General features: G+C 57.8%; 1 protein-coding gene across 3 annotated transcripts in view; it reads left to right on the forward strand.

Annotated features, from left to right (window-relative positions):
• The first annotated feature begins 1,080 nt into the window (after positions 1 to 1,080).
• The window catches only part of ZBTB16 (zinc finger and BTB domain containing 16), a 70,490-nt gene continuing 46,351 nt past the window's right edge, over positions 1,081 to 25,219 (forward strand). Inside the window, exons 1-2 of one of the 3 annotated variants that reach the window (XM_065696966.1) lie at positions 1,081 to 1,277; positions 16,756 to 18,091. In XM_065696966.1, the coding sequence (XP_065553038.1) occupies positions 16,830 to 18,091 (1,262 nt within the window). In that variant the 5' untranslated portion in view covers positions 1,081 to 1,277; positions 16,756 to 16,829. Of the gene's footprint in view, positions 1,278 to 16,274; positions 16,385 to 16,755; positions 18,092 to 25,219 lie in introns of those variants that run through there. The other 2 variants (XM_065696964.1, XM_065696965.1) reach the window with 2 other exon arrangements.

Here is a 25,219-nt window from a genome sequence, read left to right on the forward strand (position 1 = left end):
GTCACGTGCACCAGGCTGCGAGGGGATGCTCTCGTGAAAGGGAAGGAGCCAGCAGCAAAGTGATACCAAAACTCAGACATTAAACCCCGGCGATGCTTCTGTCTGTGCCCCTGGGAAGTGCTGGGGGTGGGAATGAGCCCCAGGGCCACCGCGCCAGCCCAGAGCGGGCCCCTGTTCTCAATCCTCCTGCTACAGTTCTATTTTCCCTTGGCTCACTCACTCCTCCCTCCCAGCTCAGCAGGGCTGCGGGCTCAATCCAGCCCTTCCCAGGGAACCTGCCCAGGGCCTGAGCCCCAGAGCCAAGCCTAACCGCAGATGCCCTTTCCAGGCTCTGGATTGATGACTTCTTAAGCTGGGCTGAGGTGTGTGGAAGCACCATAGCCCTGTGGCTGCCTGCTATGGGGGGCTCCTGCTTGTCTCTGGTGCTGTTTGCCAGCACAGCGTGGCCGTTTCAGCCCCCAGAGCCTGTTTCATTCACTGAGGGACATGATTTGGGGATGTAAACTGCCAGCACCCGGAGCAGCCTGGGGTGTTTGTGAGCATCTCAGGGCCCCACTCCACATGCCCAGCTCCTGGCAGTGGGATGCAGATCCTGACTCCACGTCCCCCGGACCACTCTGCCGCTGGTGCTTCCTGCCTCCATTGTAGCACCAGCTCCGGGCACCTGATTTCCATCACCCCCGTACTTTTATTTCAGCTAAAGTGTGTGATTAGGGCTCCGCGGGCTCCATTGTCATCTCCACCTAAGTGCCCTCTGATTGATATAAACAGCATTCCAGTATTTACGCTGCGAACGCACTGCTCTGCTTGCAGCCGTGGGTAACACAAAATCTGCCATTGCAGGGAGCAAAAACCATACACAAAAAGGAGAAGTGCCTGCAGAAAGCTGCCGAGGGCAGGGGAGGAGCAAAGCCCTCCCTGACGAGATAGGGCTGTGTCCCATCAGGCTAAGTAGCAGCACCTTGGCCTCATCCTGTGTAGCAGCAGCCAGGAAGTTATAAAGGGCAGGGGGCAGGGGGAGGTCTCAGCATCTCATAGTACTTGAGCTTTGGGCTTTGGTGGTGTTTGCTGTGGCAGAAGAGCTTGTCTCCATGCTTGAGACCTGGTCTGAAAGCAACAGGCTTGTGCCTCAGAGTGGGATCTCAACCCAGGACCTGGCTTTAAGTGGCCCTAGAGCTTGTCCCAGCCTTTGCAGCAGCATCAGAGCGCTGCAGCATGCTCCAGCTCATCCCGGTGCCCGTCCCATCCTCCTGCTGAGCCCACATCCCAAGAGAGAGGTAAGTGAAGCAGCAGGGAATATTGTAAGGCAGAGTGGAGCTGGGGTGCTGAGAATGGTGCTGAGAGGATGGGAGCAGAAGTGTCCTCTGGTTTATGTGCTTCTGACTGGTCTGAGCTTTGGATGCTCCCCTCCTTCGTGTTTGCAGGGGTGTGTGTAAAGAAAGCACCCGAAAAGCAGATGTTTCCAGGCTCAGGTACTTGATGGAGAAAGGAGCAGCAGTTTTCTGTTGGCAGCACTGGTTATTTGAGGGAGGTGGAGACAGTTGTGCTTCTTCAGGATAAAATGTGCTTGGTTTCTGAAATGCAGCAGCCTCTCCGGGGCTTTTGCAGGCTCCACGGCTTTCTCTTGCAAGCATCGTTAAGACTGCAAGGGTGGAAGCTGCTGGGGTGGTTGTAATGCCTTGAGTCCTGGTGGAGCGGGTTGAAGTGCGGTGGTTGGTTGGTTGCTTTGGTGGTCGTGGAGAACACTTTGAGGTTTTCCTGTACTTCACTTGGTCAAAAGCACTGCACTTGAAGTTTCCCCACTGCACTTGGAGGAGTAATGCCCTGGTGCCGTGCCTTTCCCTGTGCCGCTTCCTCCCGGGGGCAGAAGCAAGCACTGGTGCCGCCTGATTTTCTCTGTTGTGTGGGCATTGATGTGATTTAGTTATGCTCTAAGTCCTTGAGGAAGGAGCAGGCTGCTGGGGTCCTGCCTGCTCTCACCCCATGGCTTTGCTCCGGTGGGAGCAGCGGGGCCAGCGGCGCAGTGCTGGGAACAAAAGCTTCCTCTTCCTCTTCATGGTGCAGAGGATCCCGAACAAAAGGTTCATGTTCCTGGTGCTCTTCTCCCTTTGCTCCCCTTTCTTTTCTCCTGCTCTTCAACAGAGATTTACACCGCTCTTTTCCTGGCTTAAATCTCTCTGTGCTGCAGCAGGGAACTAGCAATTAACTGTTATAAGGCTGTTTTACAGTCCTGTGGAAACCCTTTCCCTCCGCTTTGTTTCGGTTGGGTATATCTTTTATTCCTAGTTTTTGGGAGCGTAAAACTTTACAGCATTTGCTGCAAACCTTCATACTTTGCTTTGTGGTTTATTGCTCCCTCTGCAGATATATCTTACTCATAAATAAAGCTTCCATCTCTACAGCACTCGGGTAGGATCTGCAATGCCTCTGAGCAGTTGCATTAATGGGACTTTGCCTAGAAATCACGTTGTGATTCATCTCCAGCCTCAGTCTTCCCTTTGCCTGACAGCACAGGGCTCTGCAGAAGGGCCGGGGTGGCAGCAGGGTGCTCCGCTGGGTTATTCCTACCCCAGCTGGCAAATAGATCCCTTTGGCATGGGTGGATGCGGACGGTGGCTCCAGGAGGTTGGGTGCTGGCTGGGTGTCTGCGCTGGGGCTGCTTGGGGTGCTGGAGCCTTGGAGCAGAGACCTGGGAAGGCGCCTGCTGGGCTGGTGTAGGAGCTCCTCCAGTGAAGCAGCACATGGGCATGTCTGAGGGGCGGGCACCGTGGTGCTGGGTGACATGTTCCTTCACTCCTCAGGCAGCAGTAGAACTGATGGAGCAGAGGTTCCTTTGGGTTCAGTGCTGGTGTCTCGTGACTGCCCTGAGCTCTTATTTTGATGGCAGTGCTATGGGCGGCTCTGGTTTAGGCTACAGAAGCTTGTAGAGATGTGCTGTGCTCGACATCCCTGAACGTGGCTGATGTTGGCTCGGATGCCCAAGCATCAAGTGGGCAGCATGCTTGCCAGTGCCTTTATCCTTTAGAAGTGAGCCAACATCCATGGTGAGGAAGGGGAGGCAAATGGGGGGTCTCCTGCATCACTGGTTCTGTCTGTGTGTAGAGGAAGGGGATGAGGTGCTTGGCTTCCAGGCATTCGTTGTGGGTCCAAGGGGAGGGCAGGGACTGGTCCCTAATGCAGGCCCAGAGTAGCTGCTATTTTTCCAGCACTATCATGACACAAAGGATTCGGAAAGGTGTGGGATATTAATTGCAGCTTTCAGCCCCCTGTGTGCTACATGGTAATTTCATCGCATTACGGTGATAGTGGTTTAAAACCCGCCCTCCTCCCGGCCCCTTTTAACAAAACACTTCTTGCTTCGCAAAAACACATTTAGGGCCAATTTGTTTGGTGTCCAGAATGGCAGCAATTAACGGAGTGCTGTGCTGTGGGAATAAATGGAGAGACACTGGCAGCAGCGTGACCTCTGCCAAAGGGATGGGGCCAGGCGGGGAGGTTGCTGTGGCTCAGTGGCATGGGGTGCTGCATGGCACTGAACTCCGGGTGCTTTGTAGTGTGCCTTTGAGCATCCCACCACCGCCCTGCTGAAAGCTCCTAAGTGCATTGGGTGCCTGTGTCCATCCCCAGCAGCCAGGCACGGTGCTCCCCTCAGTGCCCATGTATGGCAGCACCCACAGCAGGGACCGTGGCAGGCACCCCATTAGCGATGCTTTATGGGAGCATTTGCCGGTGCCGGTACCTGCTGCCACGGCTCCAAATGTCAGTGCCGGGCGCAGGGAGGTGTGTGGTGGGAACAGGTGGGATCTGAGCATCTCTGGGGCCCCACTAATTCACAGGCTATAAATCAATGACAGGAACGGGGACAAAGTCCTATTCTGGGGGCAGGTGACTGAGATATTCCCTCTTGGCAGGTGAAGGGAGGGAGGGAGGGAGACCTGTAAGCATCAGGCTGCCTTTGATTTTACTGTCTGAGCCAGCCTTAAAGGTATCCTGCGTTCAGTGCTGGCTTTGCTCTTGCTCAGGGGTTTGGAAACAGTGGCAAGTCTCGCTTAAAATAATGAGCAGCTCTGCTAATTGCACGAGGCCGCTTGTTCCCAACGCGGGCGTCTCGCATCTTCCCCGTAAAGGAGGCAAAGGTTTCCTTCACTCGGAGATGGGCGATGGTTGGAGCTGATGGCATCAGCCCCATCAGTAGATGGCATAAACCCAGGTCGCACCCACACAGACCTGGTCTCTCCCCTTCGCAGCAGGCGTGGGGTGGGAGGTCTTCCTCAGCCCACTGCCCTCATTCTCTAGCATCCCAGCTGCCTCCGAGGAGCAGGGTCAGTGCTGTGCGGGAGGGATGGTGAAGGTACGGAGCCAAAAACACTGGGGAAAGGGGCAAATACAGGAGGGGCACTTTATGAAGCAAGGTGGGTAACAAACTGTTCCTGCAGCTCACTTCTAGTTGTGTCTGTGCCCTTTTATCTGTTTGCTTGAGGTACCCTTGGGCTCACCTCTGGACAAGGTTTGAGGCGTCTCTGTTAAGTGCAGCTCAATGCCAAAAGAAGGGCGGCTCTTTTATTGTCTGCCTATGGTTACCACCGGCTTTTACAGCAGGGCAGTGGGCCCCGTACCCAGGCATCACGCTGGGTCCCTGGTGCAGCTCTGGAGCTCGATGCCTTGATAACTATAAATTAACATGGAGCAAGCATTGCAACCGCTCCGTTCCTGCGTTGCACTGGTGCCTGTGGGTTGTTTGCAGCCGGCTGCTAAGGCCGTGGGTGAGCGCAGTCGCTTGGATTAACACCCGGTTGTGAACTGGGAGATGTGGACCTGCAGCTGGCTTGGAGGGAGCCGGGGCTGGTTGGAGCCGTGCTGGCGGGAGGCAGGGAGCGTTGGGCACTCTCCAGCTCTGCCTCTAGGAAGCACTCTGACCTCAGCCAAGTCCCTGCCGCTCTCCCCAGAACAGGGAATGTGGCTCCCAGTGCATGCGCAGCTCCATCGGCAGTTGCAAAGCTCTCTCCTGGTCCCTCTTGGCTGGGGGGTGAGGGATGCTCCCCGTTACGGAGCAGCCCCCGCTCAGCAGCTCATGATCCAGTCGAGGGAGCAAATGCTGGGAGATGGCCCTGCCTTGTCCCAGAGCAGGAAACCCCTTCCCATATGGGGCTTCCCCTCTGAAACAGGGTGCGTGGGGCAAGGTGAAAGCCTGTTGTGGAGGCTGCAGTGAGAGACGAGGGGTGCTGGGTGCTGCTGAGGACCCCCCTCACCCTGCCGAAGGGCAGGAGCAGGCAGCTGCCACCCGGCCCAACGAGCCCGTGCAGATGGTGGGGAGATGAATGGTGCCATCTCCGTGCTGTAGTGGCTCGGCTGTAATTTCTGGGAGACATTTATTAGCGGCATCCTTCCCTTTTTCCGGGACTGTGACTCCTCGAGCAGGGGGAATTGCGATGGGGAAACTGGGAAGTGCAACCCGGTATTACCGATGAGCGTGGTGCCCAAACCCCCATCCATTCCTCTCCTCCAATTTTCTCCTCTGACAATTTATAGGTTAGTTTGATGCTTGAATAGCTGAGTCTCTCTAGTAATATGTATTCTCTGTAAGTATTCCCCGCTGTGGCATATCCTAAGAGAACTCCATCAAATAATTATCTTCCCTTTTATTTATTCACAGTCTTTTCACTCGATCTGCATCACGATAAAATATTCCAATGGTTCCCTCTTAGCACTGAGCCTTCCCCCGATTGTAAAGTGTATTTATGTACAGTATTAAATCCGCCCAGCGCAGCTCTTTATCTCTGCACTCTTCCCTGTTGGATGCTACCACTGGGTGCTGGCTGTGGCCACCTCCCACCTTGACACCGGCATTCCTGGGGCTTGCCCGGGGTGGGAGAGGTCTGCATGTGGCCAAGGACAGGGCTGCAGGCTGGCACGGAGGGGTGGAGAAGGGCAGCCCCACCGGGGAACCTTCTCACCTCCTCCCTGGTGCTTCCAGCCGGGATGCGGCTGCCTTGCCGAGCCAAATCGCCCGCTGTCAGCACAGGGACGTGACTGCAGGATGGCCGAGTGCAATCAGAGCAGGGAAGAAACCAATAACCTCTGGTTTCCCCCCTCTGGAGCGAGTGGAGGAGCAGCGCTGCTCTTCTCCGAGGGATGGCCAGGGCTCCCTGCACTGGCCTCTCAAGGAAGGCTGCAGCCTGAAGGGGCAGCTTTTTAGGTGTAAAGACGGGATTTAAGGGATGGAGTTAGAACACGGAGTTTGAGGGGTGCTTTCCCATACCGGTGAGCATTTTGGAGCAGTCCTTGGAGGAGCTATGGGCACGCGTATTCCATTTCCTGCACCTCCCTTTGCTGCTTTAACCAGCCCCTGTGCGAGAGGGCAGGAGCAGTGGCCGCACCTATCCGAGATGTGCAGGCAGCATCGCGCCGGTGCCATTCTGCAGGCATGAGCTGTCCAAGGCTTTCCCAGGCTGACAGGGCTCGCGTTTTAAACTGCCACTCGTAGCAATGCCAGGGATTTCATCGACGGTCGAGCTCCTCTGGGGCTCGGGGAGTCAAGGCGAGTTTAACTTTATTCCTGAGTTTGCTCCCGCTGCTATTCCCAGGGGTGCGAGCGCTTCTCGGGAGCCTGTGAGCTGCACTTCCAGCCTCCTCTGACCTCTGTGGGGCAGGGACAGTGGTTAATAAGTTGGTCATAGAGGGAAATAGTGGTGACCATTCCTAATCATGGCTTTCAGTCCCCCTTCTGCCTATGGTCAGCCTGGCTGGTAGGTGGAGAGGCCGAGAGCAGGGGCTGCTCCCAGAAGAGGGAGATGCTGGGGCGCGGACCCATCTTGGTAAGGATGATGGTGGCCACGATGCTCCACTCACTTGGCTCCGGCATCTCCTCAAAGGGGCTCTCCCTCGCATCGTGGGCAGAGAGGCGAGTTCCCTAGCAAGGGTTAACTGAGTGTGTAAAATTGATTGCGATTTTAGTAATTCAGTATAATCACAGTCTACCAGCAGGTTGCTTTTCCAGCAGGAGGGTTTGGAATTATTTTCTGGAGTTTGCAATATAGAACTTAAATTAAGCCTCAGAAGTCAGAGGAGCTCTGCTGCATCTCTAATGTGGTGCTAAATTCTCAGCAGCACATTCCCTGTATTAAAGCCTTTGCTAGCAATTAGGTTCATTAACTATCACAATACCTTATTTATTACTCGGCATGCCATATGGTTTCCCAGCTAAAGAATGGCACCCGTTCTAGCACAGACCATTTGGCATCATAAAAATGTTAACAAATAATGTTATGGCTCTCAAGGGCAAAAGGGCTCGCCGGGTTGCAGGTCTGAACGGCAGGAGAGAATATGAAAACATTTTTCTTCTATGGCAAAATAAAGAATTCCTCGAGACAGAAGTATTCAAAGAATATCACGCTCGCATCACGCAAATGGGAGTTTTATACATGCCCATAATGGTTCTGTCAATATTTGCAGCAGGCAGCGCGCTCACTCATCTCCTTTCCTTCCCTCCCTCTTCTCCCTCCCAGCATGGACCTTGTTGGAAGCTCAACAGTAAAGGACCCACCTTCTGTGTAAGCCTCGTCTTTACCTCCTGAGTGTTACAGGGGCTTGACAGCCTCAGCCTTCTGGTGTCTGCAGCTCTTGGGTGGCATTAATTGTCCTTTATTGCCATCCCTGCAGAACAGTTCTGGCCACAGCATTGGGATGCTCTGGGTTCCAGAGTGTGTATGCACTGTTGATTCCCACACTGCAGAGGGACCTCTAAGGGGTGAAGTTGTGTCAGCAGAAGGAGCAAATCTGAACGCCAAGTGAAGTGTTCTGACCCTGGAAAGGAAAGCTCTTGGTCGCACGCTTGTTTAGTGGCCTTTGGAGGGTATCTGGAGCTGCGAGCAGCCCAGGCTGCGAGCACTGCGCCACGTACACTTGTGCTTGGTTCCTATTTCCAGCAGGATTAGGATTACCAGAGACAGGGGCAGCGTTTCAGGTCACAGGGACTTGAATTGTCTCATCTTGAGCACCGTGTGGCCAACACATAAGGAAAATGTATTTATTCCTGCCCTGTGACCGGATTCCCTCACGCTATCCGTGCTCAAAGGGTGATGCTGAGAAAGTACAATTTAAATCGGAGTAGCGTGAAAGCCCAGATTAAACCAGACTTTCCGATCCTCTTACAGTATCCCATCACAGCCTCCAAACTTCAGGGAACGGGGCAAAATGCATGGGTTTGAGGCACAAGTAACTTCCTGGCCAATGCCTGCTCTGCGCCTATGCGAGGCGGATTCTTTCCTACCCTGCTTCAAGCTGGGTCCTGGCGTTGGCTTTCTGGCTTTGGGCTGGGTCTGTGCAGCTGGGCTGCCAGGGCTTCCTGGGGGCTGCCTGTGTCCTGCTGGAAGTGCCCTTCCCGGGCAGGGATGCGGTGAGGAGCGGCAGCGCTGCACAACTCGCGGGCTTCAGAGCCAGCGAGGATTATTGCTCATCACCTCAGCTGAACTCTCGAGCGGTGCCGGAGACGGATTTCACCTGCAGTTCATGCAGCAGCGCTTCACGGCTGAAATAAAGCCAGGTTTTAGGGAGCACATGCACCTTACGGCACGTAGCACTCCATGCAAAGCCAGGTCTGGGGAATGAAAGTGCTCGACTGGAGGATGAGTGTGGCCGAAGACGGGGTCCCAGAGCTGGGTATGGTGCGTGCTTGGGATCTGAGCTGCTTCCACCCTTGACAAGAACATCTGAAGTCAGGCAGTTCTCACCTGGAAAACTGCATTGAAGTAACCCCCCTTGCTCAGTGCCATCATACGGATTCTGCTGATCGGCTGGCAGGGGATAAGCTTTCCTTTCCGTATCCTGTTTCCACAACCATGAGTCGTTCACATGCCACCAGGGTTGAGCTTCTCCCCTGCGGCAGTCGCTTTGACATCCCCTTTCTGTGGCCTCAGTGCCCTTCTCTCAAGGCTGCAAATTCCTCTTCCATCTGGCATCTTGGTCCTGTTGCTGTGTAGTACCTCCTGTGTGCCACCCGTGTGCTGTTGGGGAGCACGTCTATTGAGTGAGGTGCCCCCGGGAGGGAAAGGTGCTGGCTGGTTTTGCCATCTTCCTTTTTCGTGAGCTGTGATTTATTTTTCTCCCCTTTGGATGCCTGAAGGGATGTTTCCAAAATGACCTTCCAAAAGGCTCTAGAGCTGAAATCCCCCAAAGCCACTCCACTTTGTGGTGCCAGAAGCAGGCTCCTTGCCCTCCCAGTCGATCCCTCTGCCCAGCACCAAGGACCTGCAGCAACCCAGTGCTGCTGGATCCGTTTCTGCACTGTGAGTGGTGAATGTGAATGCTCTGGTGACCCTTCAAATGGTGGAGAGAAATGGAATTCTGGTCCATCTGTGGTGGGACTGGCATTTCCCAGCCTAAGGATGAGGTACCCTAAGCTGCAGAGGCACTGGAGGAGGCGCATGCAGTGGGGAAAAACTGGGCTGTGTTTCCAAAGGGCCTTTGTACCCCAAGAGGAGTCGGGGGGATTGTGGACGCAGCCGCTGGCATCACACCCCTTGCGTCTCCCTGTTTGCATCCCGAGTGCTTGCAGGAGCACGTGTGAACCTCTGGCCCTGGGCAGATAGGCCTTATCCAGGAAGGGCTTTGCAGGAGTGTTTACTTTCATTCTTGGGAGGCCGATCGAGCCGTTCCAGCGGGGAATGTGGCCGGGCTGAGGGCTGGCTGTGCCAAGCCCCCTCCAGCACGAACAAACTCCGAGCGGCCCAAGGGCACCACAGCTCCTCGGTGCTCACCGCCGGGTCCCGACCCCAGCACGCAGCCGGGCTGCAGAGCCCGTGTCCGCGGGACCCGTGGTGATGAACGCGCTGATTACTCCAGACCTTCACAAGGGATTCATAAATATCTGCCCTGAAAGGGTGGTTTGGGAGCCGTCCTGATGCACCAATGTTATCTGGGCTTTCAGTCGCTTAGGAATCTGTGACCAGATAAGATACGGGGGGTTTATTGTGTCTTCTGGCAATTAAGAAAATAAAATCAGTTAATATCTAACCTTGAACCTAGGCTGTAGCGTTTGGCCTCACACTTTGCTCTGACTCTCTCGTACATTGTGGGGCTGTTCAGTTTAGATGGCTGTTAGCAGTGATGGAAGAGATGAACAGGGATTTGATCTGGGACTAAAATACCTTCATTATGCAGCTCCATCATCTGAGAAAGGAGATCTGTGATGTGTGATTCAGCCACTAGAATTTTTTTGTCCTGGTGCAAGGAAGGGAAGGAGGAGGAGCCCATTTTGGCTGAAGTTTCCCCAGCTGTGAATGCGTTTTGTGTGAATATCTAATGCACAGATACGTTGGGAAGGGAAGGGGGGGAAGGAAAGGCTTCCACAGGCGGGGGCTTTTGTTTGCACTGTCAGAAACAGTAGTGCATTTCTGTGTGCACCCACACACAGGCACGTGTGTATATATGTGTGTGTGTATAGTTTCCCTTTGGAAAGGGGAACAGGTGACTCATGCAACTGGAAATGGGACATGGAGCTTGCCCTTGCTGGAAAGATGAAATCAGGGGTAAAGGTGTTCGCTCAGTGATTGGAATTCAGGATTTGGCTCGCTCCCTCCAGTGAATGGGCTCGATTATCATGAAGGCATGGGAGCTGGCTGCTTCCCATGGGATGGCTCATGCCACTTGTGGTCTTAAGTGACTCTGGGTTTTGAAACTCCGGAGTCACTCAGGGGCTCTTGGAAACTGTCCTGTTTCAAGGCAGGAAGAGGTTTCAGCAATAGAGTAACGACATGTTAATCAGAAAAGCACCAAATGGGTGTTTAACTCGCATCTCTTGTTACTGCCCGAACCTGGGCACCATCCTCCTGCAGGAGGAAGGTCCTGGGTGGAGCTGCAGCCCTGCACCCTGCTCCAGGAGGACTGGCCAGCGCTGGGAATGTCTTCACACACTGAAACCATCTCCTTTGCCAGCGCTGGGTTAATCCTGCAGAGAACCACCAGCCGGTTTAGGGGGATGGAGAGAAATCGGGCCACAGGTGGGAAAGGCACCATGTCGGAGCATCCCCCATCCTGGTGGGCCAAGCGAGGCCCCGGTGCTCTGCTCAAAGGGCTTTATTCCGGGATGAACTTTACCGAGCCCACAGCCGCCGCCTCGGCGCTGTGCGGTTGGGGCTGACATTTAACACCGCGGCACATCCCGCTGCTCGTCCCATGCAGGATGGCAAACATTTTAGGCTGAGATGGGGGGAAAGAGGAGGAATAATCACACCGTAAATTACACAAAGGAGACCCCCTCCCGCTCGTTAGGACTCCAGAAGTTGCTGTCTCGGGCTCGCTCGCATACGTACAAAGGGTAACGCTAAAAATAGGTGCTGTGCAAATGGTTAGGGCCGAGCCTGCTAGAGGGAGACATTTTTATTTAATCACTGAGCCAGCAGCACATTGCTGGGGGGGGAGACATAAACACGGAGCTGAAGCGCGGCTGTAAAGTTTGTGCTCCTCCGCTGAGTCACTGCGGCTAAATTCCCTTTTGTGTGGGGGATTTAGGGCAGGAATGCGGGAAGGCTGGCCCGGGCTGCCGCCCTCCTGACTCACAGCTCCCACTCATCCGCCGGCCTCGCAGGCTCAGGGCCCTAGGCTGCTGATGAGCCCCGTTGTCTCAGGGGCTGTGTGGCAGCTACCGCCCGCACAAAGCCGGGGAGATGGAGGGAGCGCTCCTGGGAATGCACTGGATCTGCTTTCACCGCTGCTGTGTGCATCACACCCTGGCCCCTGCTGTCCAGGAGGGATGGAGGGGTGCTGCCCGCGCCTTTGATGTGATGGCATCGATGTGGTTGTGTCCAAGTCCAGTTGTCCCCGTCGCAGCACAAATGTACAGTCAGGAGCCACTGCACACACATGAGCAAAGTTGGAACTCGGAGCAGTGTCAGGTTTTAGTGCTCCCCATTTGTTGCTCAGATGCTGTATCCCTTAAAGGAGCCTGGCTTAAAGAGGGGAAAGGGAGGATTTTTCCAGCTGGGAAGCACAGACTCACACACGCAGCAGCCCTGTTCAGCCCGGCAGAGATGTGCACAGTGATGCAAGGCCAGGTTGGACAAGGGCTTGGAGCAACCTGGTCTAGTGGAAGGTGTCCCTGCCTGTGGCAGGGGTTGGAACTAAATAAGCTTTAAGGTTCCTTCCAACCCAAACCATACCATGATTCATGACTGCCAGGCTGCATGGGTTACGAGGTCAGTGATGCTGTTACCCTTGTTGCCCCTGCCGTGCCTTTGTCATGTGTTTCAGTACCAGCCAGACCCTATCCCTTGCCAAGCCAGGGCTGGTAGGTTGTAGGGAAGAGGCAGGCGCATGGGGCAGGGTGGCCAATGGTTTCTGCAGCGCGACAGTCCGTGTGCGTCCAGTCTGCTCCATCTCAGTTCTGGATTTACATGTTCACCTTTCCTGTGGCACTGGGAGAGCTCCTGCGCGGGTCCCTCAGCTTTGGCTGCAGCCGCGCTCCTGCAGGATCTCCTCTGGCATCAATGCAGGAGAGCGCAAAGCTTGCGCCCCGCGGCAGAACCAGCTGCGTCCTCGCAGCGACTCTCAGGTTCCCTTTGTGCGGCGGGGGCACAATAAGGAGCCTGTTCCCGGCTGCTCCGCTCCCCCGTGCCGCCACAATGCGCCCGGCTCCGGTGTCCGTGCGGTTCCCGGAGTGGATCAATGGGGTTCGCAGGAAGCTTAACGCGCCGTGGCCGCACGCTGTGCAGCCTTCCAGGGCTGTCCCTCCTCCCCCGGCCCATCAGCTTTGTGCCTTTGGGCCGGGGGCTTGGAAGCAAAGCCTGGCACATTCAATCATCTTTTCATAAGCTGACAGGTCGCCGCGTGTGAAAGCCAGGCACAGCTCCGGCTCTGAGCAGGGACAGAGAATTCCGGGTTCTGTGCGCACGCCAGGGTCGGGATGCTGCGAACTTTCAGTGTCTGGAGTGATATCCAAAGGCAGGGTTTAAGAGTCGTGGGTTGTTGACTGGGGTTAAAACTGCTCCGATGTTGTGTGTGGTGCACGAATCCCTGCACCGGTATTTCAGGATTCAGCTCCAGTCCAGCAAGACTGGAAAACCCTCCCAATCCATTGAAACAAAGCCAGGAACATGTATGGTTGTGACATGGGAAAGTCGCTGTGCTCTTGCCCTGTGCCCTCACAAGTCAGCTCTGTGACAGAAGGGCTCCAGGGGGAAGAGCTGGGGGGGGCAACTCGAGTTGGGGCCCACCAAGCTTGGGGGCCTTCTTTCCGAAGCCATCTCCTGTGATGTTTATTTGTGGTCCGAGCATCCTGATGAAGGAATTTCCTTTCTTGTGATCCTGGAGGTTGTTCTGTTTTCTCCTTCTCCTCCTGCCGTGTGCCTGGCGCGTCCTGAAGCTGCCCGTGTTTCTTGGAGTACTTATGGGTCACTGCTTTGTCCCGTCCGTGCTTTGTGGAGCTTTCCTTCCCATGGGTCTGCTGAGCCTTGCCAGGATATTCTGTTGGAAAGGGGATGTTGGCATCTCCCTGCCCAAAAGGAGGAAGGGCTGGGAGGGAGAAGGGAATGTGCAGGGATCTGTGGGTTTCCCAGGAAGCGTGCCTGTGCTCTGCCTGGTCCTTGCAGGGAAGACCTTCCCGGGAAGGCACGGCCGTCTCCCGCGTTTAATGCTGGAGGTTAATAATAATCGCACCAGGCAGCACATCATTGCCCCCGTATCTGGTTGAGAGATTTACAACTGAAACTCGTGGCGGAGGAAGAAATTGCCTCAATCACTTGGAGTAATGGCACATGGAGAGGCACTTGGGCGTGACTGCTATTTAACACGAGAGCCCAGCTTGGCTTCATTTAACGTGCCGGTTCCTTTCTAATAAACACGTTACACTACAAGGTGGGGATTAACATCAGAAAAGTAAATAAATTGGAAACTGATGGGGAGAGATGGAGGGAGAGGGAAGGTGCTGGGGGGGGCGATGAGGGATTAACTCCTGTGCCGGGGTGTGGGGAATGACCCTGCAGACTGCGGCTTCCCCGGCAACGTGTGGGCACCTCCGTGGGCAGCTCTGTGAGCATCTCCCATGCCCAGGCAGGACTGATGCCCGAGCCTGGGAGATGGCTGATGCTTCCCTTCTCAGGGACACTGAGGCAAGCAGCTGCTTCTGCTTTAGGCTCGTGAATGCATCCAGGTCAGTCTGCTGCAGAGCAGGGTGCGGGTGCCTCGGCTGAGGCTCTGCAGGGAGGAGTGGGGCACTGCTGGGGAAAAGGGGGCTGAGAGTTTCGGTCACGGGCAAGAGTTTTGGCTTTTTCCTGGTTTACACGTGTTATGATCAATGCCGTCTTCCCAGCGAGAGATCTCCCAGCTCTGTGTGCGCATGGGTTTGGGGGCACTGTATGAGTTCGGGGGGAAACTGGACTTGAGCATGGGCAGAGTCAGCACGGGCTGGGCAGAGGGGTCGTGGGGAGGAGCCTCGTGGTGCTCTGCGGAGCTCAGGGGCTTCCAGAGCCGGCTGTGGTGCAGCCCATTGGGAAATGGAGGTGGGCAAGGGAGGAAAGCCCTGAGAGAAGGGGGGATCCCTTTGCCTTTGGCTGCCACAAGTGACCAGCTCTGCTGTCTTGCTTCACCTCTCAAAGCAAAACAGCCTCGCCCCCAAACCCTCTGCTGCCTGGGAAGGTCTCCAAAGGCACCGGCACACGGTGAGCCTGGAGCACGAGTTGGGAATGCTGCAGCCTGGGGTTCCCTGCCTGGGGCAGGCACGCTGCCCGGTGCCACTGCGGGAATGCAGTCTCTTAACCAACCCAGTAGTTTTTACTGTATGTGTTAGAGGAGTAACAAAAAGTGCAACGCACCAGTTGACAGGGAGGGCTGGGGGGTTAATTTTCAGGATGCTGCCTGGGAATTTAGCCGTGGGATTTCCATTATTGCTAATGGGACTCACGCAGCTTAATTTCATGCGAGCTACGCTGAAAACGTACCCCTAACCGCCTGCGAAATCCCAGCCCTGAAATGGAGCCTTTCAGAAGTTAGAGGAGGGTAAACAACCACCTGAACCGGCATTGCCTCTCTCTCCCCACACCCCCCACACCCCCCCACACCCCCCCCCCCGTTGCTCAGATTTAGAAGTCAGCGAGGGGGAGGAATTTGAGCGGTTTGAGGCGATTCCCAGCCCAAGAAGTGCTGCCTGAACGCGCACCACATCCCTGCTCTTGCCAGTTACACCAGCGAGTTACACCCCCCCCAAAACAGGGGTAGCGGCTGCCTCCCCTAGTGCACACCATGAGCATCTAATAGCCCCAGCAGCGCCGCCTTCCGTGGTGGGGCTGCCGTTATTAGGCTGTTCTCGTTAAATGACTGCTATCATCTGCTCCCAAAGTACATTAAATCCCATTATAATTATAAACACACTTCCCCATAACGTTCTCCTTAGATTACATTTGCGCTGCTTTACCCCAAGGGGATCTTTGTACTAATACCGTCCGTAGTTGTTGTTTTAGCTGACGACGCCGGGCCTGGCACTGGCTGCGTTGAGCCATGGTGCTGCTGGGGAGGGAGAGAGGAAGAGGTCTGTGTCGCTGCAGCCCTAAAGGCGATGTGGGGGTTTAAGTGCTTCAGTGCTCCCCCCTGGCAGCATGGTGTCGTGGCTGGCGTTGCTCTTCCCCTCGTTCTGCTCCCTTTGCTGGGCTGCCAGCGCCAGTCGGTGGCGGTGGACCCCTGGGGTGCGGGGACCTGTGGCAACCCGACATCGGTGCGGGGTGCGCGTTTCACCCGGGCCGAATGCGCCTCGCTGGGGCGCCGTGCGCCCGGCGCAGGGGCATCCCCTCACGGGGCTCTGTGGGCGCGGGCAGCGGGGCGCTGCGCCCGGCGTCCCCCCCGCGTTGTTTTGCTCCCTTCGGGAGCTGCTGTTGCCAGGCTTTGCCCGCCTCGCACGCGGGGTGCTGGAGCCCCGCGCACGGGTGATGCTCACGGGGGGCACGGCCCGGGCCAGGGCAGGACGCGCCCCACCGGGGTGCCCCGTGCTCGGCCGAGCGCGCCCCGCGCCCATCCGTGCCCCCCGGCGGGGCCGCGCCGGTTCCCCCCGCGGCCGCTTTTGTCTCGCGTGGCGGGGCCCGGGGCAGCCTCGCCGCTCCGCTCCCGGCGCCGCGGCGGCTCCTCCATGTTGGCTGCCGGCAGCGCTGCCCGGCCGCGCCCGGTGCCGCCCCGCAAGGTGCCGGTGTGCGGGGCGGGGCGGGGCCGGGGGGGGGCGCCCGCACGCAGGACCGGGCGGCGGCGGGGGGGGGGGGGGGGGGGCGGCGGGGGGCGGGGGCCGCCTGACGTGGTGCCGGGGCGGCCCGTGGGCCGGCGCCGCCGTGATTTGCTGCGCGGCGCGGCGAGCGGCGGCGGCGGCGATGAGAGCGGGCAGTGCGAACTGCCGGAGCAGCCGCCGGCCGCCGTGAGTGCGGGCCCCCCCGCGGGCACCGGCCCCCGCCCTGCACCTGATGGGGCTGCGCGGGCGGCGCGGCACGGGACGGGACGGGACGGGACGGGGCGGGCTGGGCGCGAACGGACCGGACCGGACGGGGCGCGCCGGAGCCCGGCGGGAGGCGGCGGAGGCTGCGCCCGGTCCGCGGGCGGCAGCGGCGGGGACGCGGCTCCCCGAGCCCGGCGCGGAAGTTTGCGGCGAGTGGCCGCCGGCTGCGAGCTAACGGCCTCCCCCTGCTCCGCTCTCCCCCCCCCCCCCGGTGCCCCTCTTGCCCTCCTTCCCCCCGTCCCTCCCTCCCGCTCCTCTCCGCTCCTTTCCCCCTCCGCCTTTTGTTTCCGCAGATAGCCGGCACACAAAGCTGGTCCCGCATTCGGCCGCCGGCGAGGCACCCTGATGAGCGAGCCCCGGGCACGCCATGGATGTGACTAAGATGGGCACGATCCAGCTGCAGAACCCCTGCCACCCCACCGGGCTGCTGCACAAAGCCAACCAGATGCGCCTGGCGGGGACGCTGTGCGACGTGGTCATCATGGTGGACAGCCAGGAGTTCCACGCGCACCGGACGGTGCTGGCCTGCACCAGCAAGATGTTCGAGATCCTCTTCCACCGCAACAGCCAGCACTACACCCTGGACTTCCTCTCGCCAAAGACGTTCCAGCAGATCCTGGAGTACGCCTACACCGCCACCCTGCAGGCCAAGGTCGAAGACTTGGACGACCTGCTCTACGCCGCTGAGATCCTGGAGATTGAGTACCTGGAGGAGCAGTGCCTGAAGATCCTGGAGACCATCCAGGCCTCCGAGGACAATGACACCGAGGGCGCCGCTGCCGATGGGGGCACCGCCACCGAGGAGGAGGAGGAGAGGAGATCGAGGTACCTCAAGGGCCTCTTCATCTCCAAGCCTGCCGTCGAAGAGAGCGGCTATGCCGGGGTGGCCGGCCAGAGCCTGCCAGCGGCTGCGTCGGAGCAGAGCCCCACCGCCTCGGCTTCCTTCGGCCCCCTCTCGGCCCTGAGCCCCACCAAGGCGGCAGTGGACAGCCTGATGACCATCGGGCAGTCCCTGCTGCAGGGCACGCTGCCGCCCGCCGGCCCCGAGGACTCGCGCCCCGCAGCCGCCCACCGCCCCCCCGGCCTCACCGAGGCCAAAACCGAAGCGATGCAGGTGGACGACACCTCCGGCCGTGACAGCCCCCGGGCGGCCGAGCCCGGCGCCTCTGGAGGGGAGAAGCCCGACGAGAAGGGCAAGGACGGGCCCGGCACCCCGACCCGCGGCAGCGTCATCACCAGTGCCCGTGAACTGCACTATGCCCGCGAGGAGGGTGCCGAGCCGCCCCCCGAGCCCGGCCAGGGGCTGCCGATGGGGCCGGAGCCATCCGCTGCCAGCCAGGGCGAGAAGCCGCTGGGCATCTACTCCCTGCTGCCGAACCACAAGACTGAGCCGGTGCTCGGCGTGCCGCCCGCTGTGGCATCTGCCCTGCACGTGCAGCCGGCCCTGGCTGTCTCCATGGACTTCAGTGCCTATGGGGGGCTGCTGCCCCAGGGCTTCATCCAGCGGGAGCTGTTCAGCAAGCTGGGGGAGCTGGCGGCCGGCATGAAGACGGAGAGCAGAGCCCTGGGTGAGCAGTGCAGCGTGTGCGGGGCAGAGCTGCCGGACAATGAGACCCTCGAGCAGCACCGGTGAGTGCCCAAGCCACGATGCTGCCTTCGCGCTGGGTGGGAGGGAGGGGGCTTGCTTTGGGGTTTGGTTTCCGGATGGGTATCGTGTGTGTCAGTGCAAGGCTCTTGCCGTGTACCCCAAAACCGTGCTCGCAGGGACAGCTGTTGCAGCTGTCCCACGTCCAGCAGCCCTGCCAGAAGGTTCTTTCTAGCAAGCACTGGTGGGGAGGGCAGCCTGGACGGGGCTTTGCTGTAGGTGTTTCCCACTAGCATTGAACCCCAGTGGTTTCCCCGGCCAGCATCTGCTGAATGGTTCATGTTGCTGCCCTTTGAGTTCGGGGATCTGCGTGTAAGGGGATGCCGTGGGGTTGGGCAGCCCTCGCCCACCCGCTGCCGAGAGCCGATCCCTCCTGCGCCATCACCGTTGCATCCGTGCGGGGCTGGGAGGGAGAGACCGATGGGATCCCTGTGCCTGGCTGCAGCGGTGACGTTCGGGATGGCTGCGCGCAGCGCCCTGTTCCCTGCAGTTCCGTGCTGCTCGGCTCAGGGGATGTTTGCACTTTGCACGAAGTAGTGTGTGGGTCAGGCTGGGGAGCGCCGGGCGAGCGCGGTGGGTCCAGCACTGCAGGAGCTGGCTCAGGGTTGACCCTCCGGGGGCTGTGGGTCTGATTTTGGGGCTCCCCTGCTTGGGGTCGGGGGGTCTTTGTGCTCACCCACACCTCAGGACCTGCTGCGGGTGGGAGCGCAGCGGTGGCTGTCGGTGGCGTGCGAGTTCGGTGCTCTCCTGTTTGCTGCCTCCCGATCGCGGCAGCAGGGACCGGAGCTCTTCCCAGATTTGCCTGGGGAATGGAGCCACGTTGATCACAGCACCTAAATCGGCGTCGCTGGTCAGCCCCCTTGGTGGTGGGCATGCTTTAGTGAGCACTGTGCGGTGCTGGCCCCAGCACGGCTGCAGCCCCGCAGCAGGACAGCGGTGTTCTGCCCAGAGAACGGCAGCACTGGTGCGGTGCTGGAGCCGCTCGCAGCCTCCCCTTGCTCTGCACCCTGTCAGATTTTTAATGAATCAACAGGTTAATTAGTTCCGATGCACATAACGCGCGCCGGGGATGGCGGTGCTGCCGCATGCTCGCTGCCCGTCTGCGGGGCAGGATGCACTGGAGCCAGTGTCGGGTGCCAGAGCAGCAGCAGCTCCCCGCGTGTTCAGCCCATGATGTTTGCGGTGTGGGGCACAGCCACGGAGTGCCGGCAGCATCGCTCCTCAGTCTGGAGCTGCCGCGCACACTGTGGGATTAGCCCTGGCCCCTCGCAGGGATCCCCAGCTCCCTGAGGGTGCTCAGCTCCTTTCTGCTTTGTTCCCTCACCTTGCGAGCAGGGAGCTGGTGCTGGGGCCGGTTCGTGTGCCCGGAGCAGTGCAGCTCCTGGCCGGCCGTGCCGTGCGGTGATGCAGACCGAACGTCACCGGAGGAGAGCTGCAGTGAGGGCTCAGGGAGAATTTTAACGTGCCTTTCTGCCACAGGCTCGAGCATCTCCCTTTCCCCCTCCGAGCCGGAGAGCAGCGACCGATGCAGCTGCAGGGGTCTGCTCCGAGGCAGCGTGGGCTGGAAGGTTGGCTCCTTCCCCACGCACGCAAGGGCTGGGAGATGGGGGCATGGCCCAGGCTGTCCAGTGCAGCAGCCGCTGTGTCAGTGCCTCCTGGGCTTGGCTCGTTTTGACAAGTACGGCCACGGCCGCAGCTTATTTCTTGTTTATTCCTGATGGTTATCAGGAGGCCGGGTACGCGCCGTGCTCCCATGGGCTGACCCCAGCACCGCGCGGAGCGAAGCCTCGAAGGCAGCTGCCCCAGCCAGAGCCCAGCTCCGCTCGCCCGTTCCTGCCGTCACAGATAACCTGGCGCTGGCCAACTTTGCAGGGAGAGCCAAATCCTTTGAGCCATTTTTAAACTGATCCCTAAGACCGTCCATGTTGAAAGGCATTGGGCAGCGGTGAGATGAGCTCACTCCCCCTGTGCTCCCCCCAGGTCTAAATCCAGGCAGCCTGTGTGCAGATGGGGTCTCGTGTGGCTTTTTTATAGTGTTTGCTTTCTAATACGTTGTGAAAATTACCATTTGGGGAGGATTTGTGGGATCCTATTGCGTTCCTGGAGCTGTTAAACGGCTTCTGAGCTGGACTGGGATCTGTAACTCCCTGCTGGAGCAGTTCTGGTGGCGGCAGCAGCTGAACCGTGCTGGCTACAGGCTCCTGCTCACCCCAGTGCCTGGGGGAGAGGTGGTCTGGGGGAACCTGTGTGCCGCACCGAGGCCCTGGCACCCCCTCCCTGGGCTGGCTGGCGGCAGGGGCAGGATGCACCGGGGACACCGCGGTGTCGCTTGTCGAGTGGCAGCTTTCGCTGACCTCCTTCTGCTGCGCATTCGCTGCTGTGGTTTTGCTTTGCGATGCTGAAGGGGAGCGCGAGGTGCTCAGAGCTGAGCCGGTCCCAGCTGCCGGGGAGGGGACCACGCAGCACCACGGGATGCTGGCCCGCCCGGTGCCCCGCTCCCATGTGCTGAGCCCCAGCAGGTGAGAGGCAGAGCCCCCCCGAGCTGCTGCTGCTCTCGGCGCTGAGCTCAATGAGCCGACGTGCACCGTGCCTGTTTACATCGCGCAGGCGAGCGTATGCATATGGTGGGTCTGTTTGTTTACACACACACATGCCTAGATAAGGGTAAATATATATGTTTAGAGTCTCGGAGCCTTCTGAGTGCTGCTCCCTCTTCGCTGGTATGGGAAGTGCACACAGGAACGAGTGGAGCAGGGGGCCGAGCTGGCCTTTCACCAGCTTTGGCAAGCATGGGGGGTGCTCGCCCCAGTGATGGAGGGGGCCTGAGGGACATGGTCTGTCCTGTTGCCATGCAGGAGCATGGCTCCACTGCCACCCTTGGCTCATGGCAGCGTCGCCTGTGCCGTGGCACACCACATGGGTGAGTTGAGAGGGCTGAAGTGCGACTAAGTGGCTGCAAGCCACACTGCTGACTCTCGCCGGGGCTTTCAGGTCCCTGAACCCGCAGGCTGCTGCATGGTCCCTGTTTTCTTCCTCACCGAGCTTATGATTTTGAGTAATCGAGTGTATATTGAGTCGGCAACTCTTTAATTTTTTTTATAAAAGATTTCCTTTTAGGTTCAGCAAAGTTCAAACTTAATCTAATGTTAGCATCGATCGCCGCTTCTAATTGCAGGCAAAAAAGCCATAGTTCAGCAGCCCTTTTTGGGCCTGTTTGTGTGGAGGGAAACCTCCCGAGCTGTGACACGAGTGCCACACTGAGCCCACAGTAATTTGTCATCGGGATGTCGAATACCTTAAAACTTTATAAAAGGCACGGTTTCATTTTTTAGTGTCGATAGCAAGGGATGGGGATGGGGATTCGGCTGGGTTCATTAGTGGATGCTGAGCATCCACAGCCCGATCATACGCAGGTATCTACCCGCTATGGTGATGAGCTTGCTGGCAGCCTTTGCCATGTGTCTGGATGGAGATGCTCGGCTGGAAAATGAAAGTGCTTTGTGGCCATGGTCCTGGTGGAGGCTGCAAATGCTCACTGTGGAGTGGTTTTGGCCAGAAGGTGCCCGTCCTCACTGTTGCACAGGGGGATGCTCCTGGTTTTGGGTCTGAGTTTTGCATTTTGAGGCTTCACGGCTGAGCTATTGCCTAAAAGACAGTGCTAAGGGTAGGACTGAGGGGGCTTTGCTCTTCCACCGTGGCTGCTGGCAGCCACAGCACCCCAGAATGCACATTTCTGCCCCCTTGTCCTGTTTCTGAAGTGCCAAGGAGCAGCAGATCTATCCAGCTGCTGCCAGCAGGACCAGGAGTTAATGCTCCCATTGGCGCAGTGTCCCTGCTCGGGGAGCCCACAGCTTCCCGTGGGTCCTGCAGTCCCGGTGGTGTGTAGCCGGTCGGTCTGCCATCCACACAGAGCTGTAACGTTAGCACCAGAGCAGACCTGAAGCAGCCACGTAGGGAAACATTCCGGCATTTGGCTCTTCGCTCACCAGCCTCGCTGCCTGGATTAGCTGAGCCTCATGCTCCTAATGCCATTAGGCACGTTGGCACTGCTCGACGTGGCACAGTGAGAAACAGATGCAGTATACCATTAAGGCAATAAACGTGATAAATCGGATCCCAAGTGCTTTGTGAGATGTTATTAGTGTTAATTTTGGTCGCCTGGTACAGTAGTTGTTTTTTATTTTATTTTAAGCATTTGGCGATTTATGTCCCACTGCGGCCGAAACTTGACAAAAGGAGGGAAAAGGAGGGGGGAGGGAGGGAAAACACGAGCCAGAGCCCCCCAAACTCTGCCCGTGATTACTTCCAGAGTCCGAGGATGACTTGGCAGCTCTTGTTTCTTGCTGATGGGCCTTATTAGCGGCACCTGGCATCATAAGGGGCTAATGGAAACCAGCGTTGCGGCTGCCTGGCCGCTGCCGCGCGGCGCGGGGCAAGGAAGCTCTTATTAGCTTTATGGGCAGGGGGACGTGCCCCGCTCAGGAAATGAATGTTGCAGCTAAGGTCCGCGGCGCTGACCCCGAGCGTGTAACCTGTGAGCGCGGCGGAGACCCCGCTCAGGATGCTTGGGATTTCGGGGGCTCTCTGGTTCTTGTCATAGGCAGAGGGGGAATACAGCAGGCTGTGTGCAGCCTTGAACTTTTGATTTATTCAGTGGGGGACTTAACCATTTCCATACTTGGCTCCTGGCGCAGAGGGGGAAAAGCCCCCTTGGCTTCCGTGTTATTCCATCAATTATCCTGCATTGGTTTAGCTGTGTGTGTGTGTGATGCCCTTTAAAGCAAACCCCTGAGAGTCCCATCCTAGAAAACACCAGTGTTATATATTTTATTTCTATTTCCCCTCGCCCAGCGATGACTTCTGTGTGTTCCCTCCTGACAGCAATGCCCGGTGGGGCTCCGATGCCTTGTGGCTCACGGATGGCAGAGGGGCTTCCAGGGAAGGGGCAATGGGGATGCTGCTGCTTCCTGGGGCCCAGGGCAGGCAGATCTGCGCCAGCTGATCCCCATCGGCTGCAGAGGGGGACCCTCATGCATAAAACCTGCCTGCCTGAGGGCTCTTTGCCTGGAGCATGCTCCCTGGCATGGCCTGCAGCAGGTCGATCAGCTTTGTGGAGCCTTTTCATTTCTCGTTACAACTCACAGAGTGGTGCTGGTTAAAAAGGTGCTCACTGGCTGTGCAGGAGGACCCTCAGGGAGCCTGTGCTGGTTCAGGGGTGATACTGTCGGCTCTTCCTTCCCTTTCCCCATGGAAGCGGTGCGGAGCAGCCCGGGTAGTTCATGATGGAGCATCCCTGCAGCCTTCCCCACAAGGCTGGCTCTTTAGTTACACGGGTGCGTAAATCTGTTTTCCTTGGATAGAGTAAAACGATCTGCATTTTCCTTTTTGCTCACAATTAGCAGGATTTTTCTTTTACCCCTTCGCTCCCCCCCCCCGCCCCGGCTTGACAGCTTCAAGAGAGGCTTTAAATGAGTAATTACTAAATATTTCCCGGCAGCCAAACACGGGGCCATGGCATCTCCTGTTGCAAAAGTGAAAAATATTTCTGTTTGCAGTTAATTTTAGTGGCAGGCAGATCATGTTAACTGGGTGTAATTGCTTCCAGATATGGCAGAGGGTTTTGTGTGTTGGGATGAAGGGTCTGGTAAGTGCTCACTTCCTGTGTAAATTAGCCTATTCCATTCATTCCTCCTTGCCCGGCAGTCCTGGCTTGTGTCACTCTGTCTGCGAGGGGGTTTTTACCCCGGCCCGGTGTTCAGTGCTTTATGGAGGGTTCAGTCCTTTGCTGGGCATCGCTCCCTCCTGTGCCATCACGGGCATCTGCAGCCGGTGGTTGATGGGAGATGCCAATGCAGGCAGCAGCATCCTCCACCTCCTGTTCGGCTTTGCCAGGCTGGGATTGTGCTGCAGCCTTGGTAGAGACCAGCAGCTGCAAAGCAGCCATTTGATGGGTAGCAAGGAGGGTGGCACATAGGGAAAATCAGATGGGAGAGATTGGTGTAGGATGAGGGACGCAGCAGGGCTCATGCATCCCTTTGACCGAATGCAAACAAGGCAGGCGGGTCTGTGTGTGGTTGTGCGCCTTCTCATATGGCTTATGAGCTTCCAGTGCAGTCGTGACTCTACTGCCCAGGCTCGAGCTTGCTTGTCGAGACCTGCCTCGGGGTGTTGAGGAGCGTTGTGTGCCTATTTGTTCTGGATCATCTTTATCTAAGCCAAAACGTGCCCGGAACGCGTGGTGTGGGTTTTGAGCACTGGTTTGTGCTTGCGGTGTTTTGGGTGCCGCGGGGAGCAGCCGGTCGCTTTGCGAGGGCAGGACACGCTGTTGGACCGCGTGCTGTCACAAGTGAAGGTGGATTCCTCTTTCTGCCGAGAGCATCCGCCGGCTCGGTGGCTGTGCAGCTGAAGGAGGGAGCTTTGCTGTACCGTTTGGGTTGCAGGAGCGAGCCTTGCAGCCCGGGCGCTTGTGCTGGCCGGGGGCCAGGGCCGCCTGTATCATTTTCGCTGTAGTGTTCTTAACTGATTTTAAGTAGATTATGGCTGGATACACGCCCCGCTGGGCTGGTTTAGTTTTCCACCGGCCTTCGCCGTGTCGTTGCTGTTTTACTGGCACGTTTTTAGCAAACAAGTCGGTGATATGCAATTGAGGAAATACCTCTCCACGTAGGCACGAGCTCTGTAAGGCGCATTGAGCCTTGCTAGAGCCACCCTCCATAAATCAGCCTTAAACACCCTGCTTTGTTGCTGGTGTCAGCGCGGGAGATGGGCTGGTTATCGGCGTGTATCAGCTGGGCTGATAACCCCGTGCTCTGTTGAGTGCTGTGCGAGGAGCGGCTGCCTTGCTGTGCGCCGTGTGCGAGGCAGAGTGCCGGGGAGCTCTGCTGGGTCCCAGCGCATGTAATGGGCCAAGGCACTTCTGTTACGTGCCAAGGAGGGGACTCCGCATCCCCTCTACAAAACACACCTCCATCTCCCTGCAACCTCAACTTGCGGCGGGGAGGAGGAGGCCTGTTTTCACCTTGGTGACCTATAAAGAAGGCAAACATCGACCGAGCGGAAAAACAAAGAGAAACTCAAAACAACCCCACAAAACACCAGATCGTTTCCATCCC

Source organism: Lathamus discolor, chromosome 17, assembly GCF_037157495.1.
Source record: "Lathamus discolor isolate bLatDis1 chromosome 17, bLatDis1.hap1, whole genome shotgun sequence".
Lineage (NCBI taxonomy): Eukaryota > Metazoa > Chordata > Aves > Psittaciformes > Psittacidae > Lathamus > Lathamus discolor.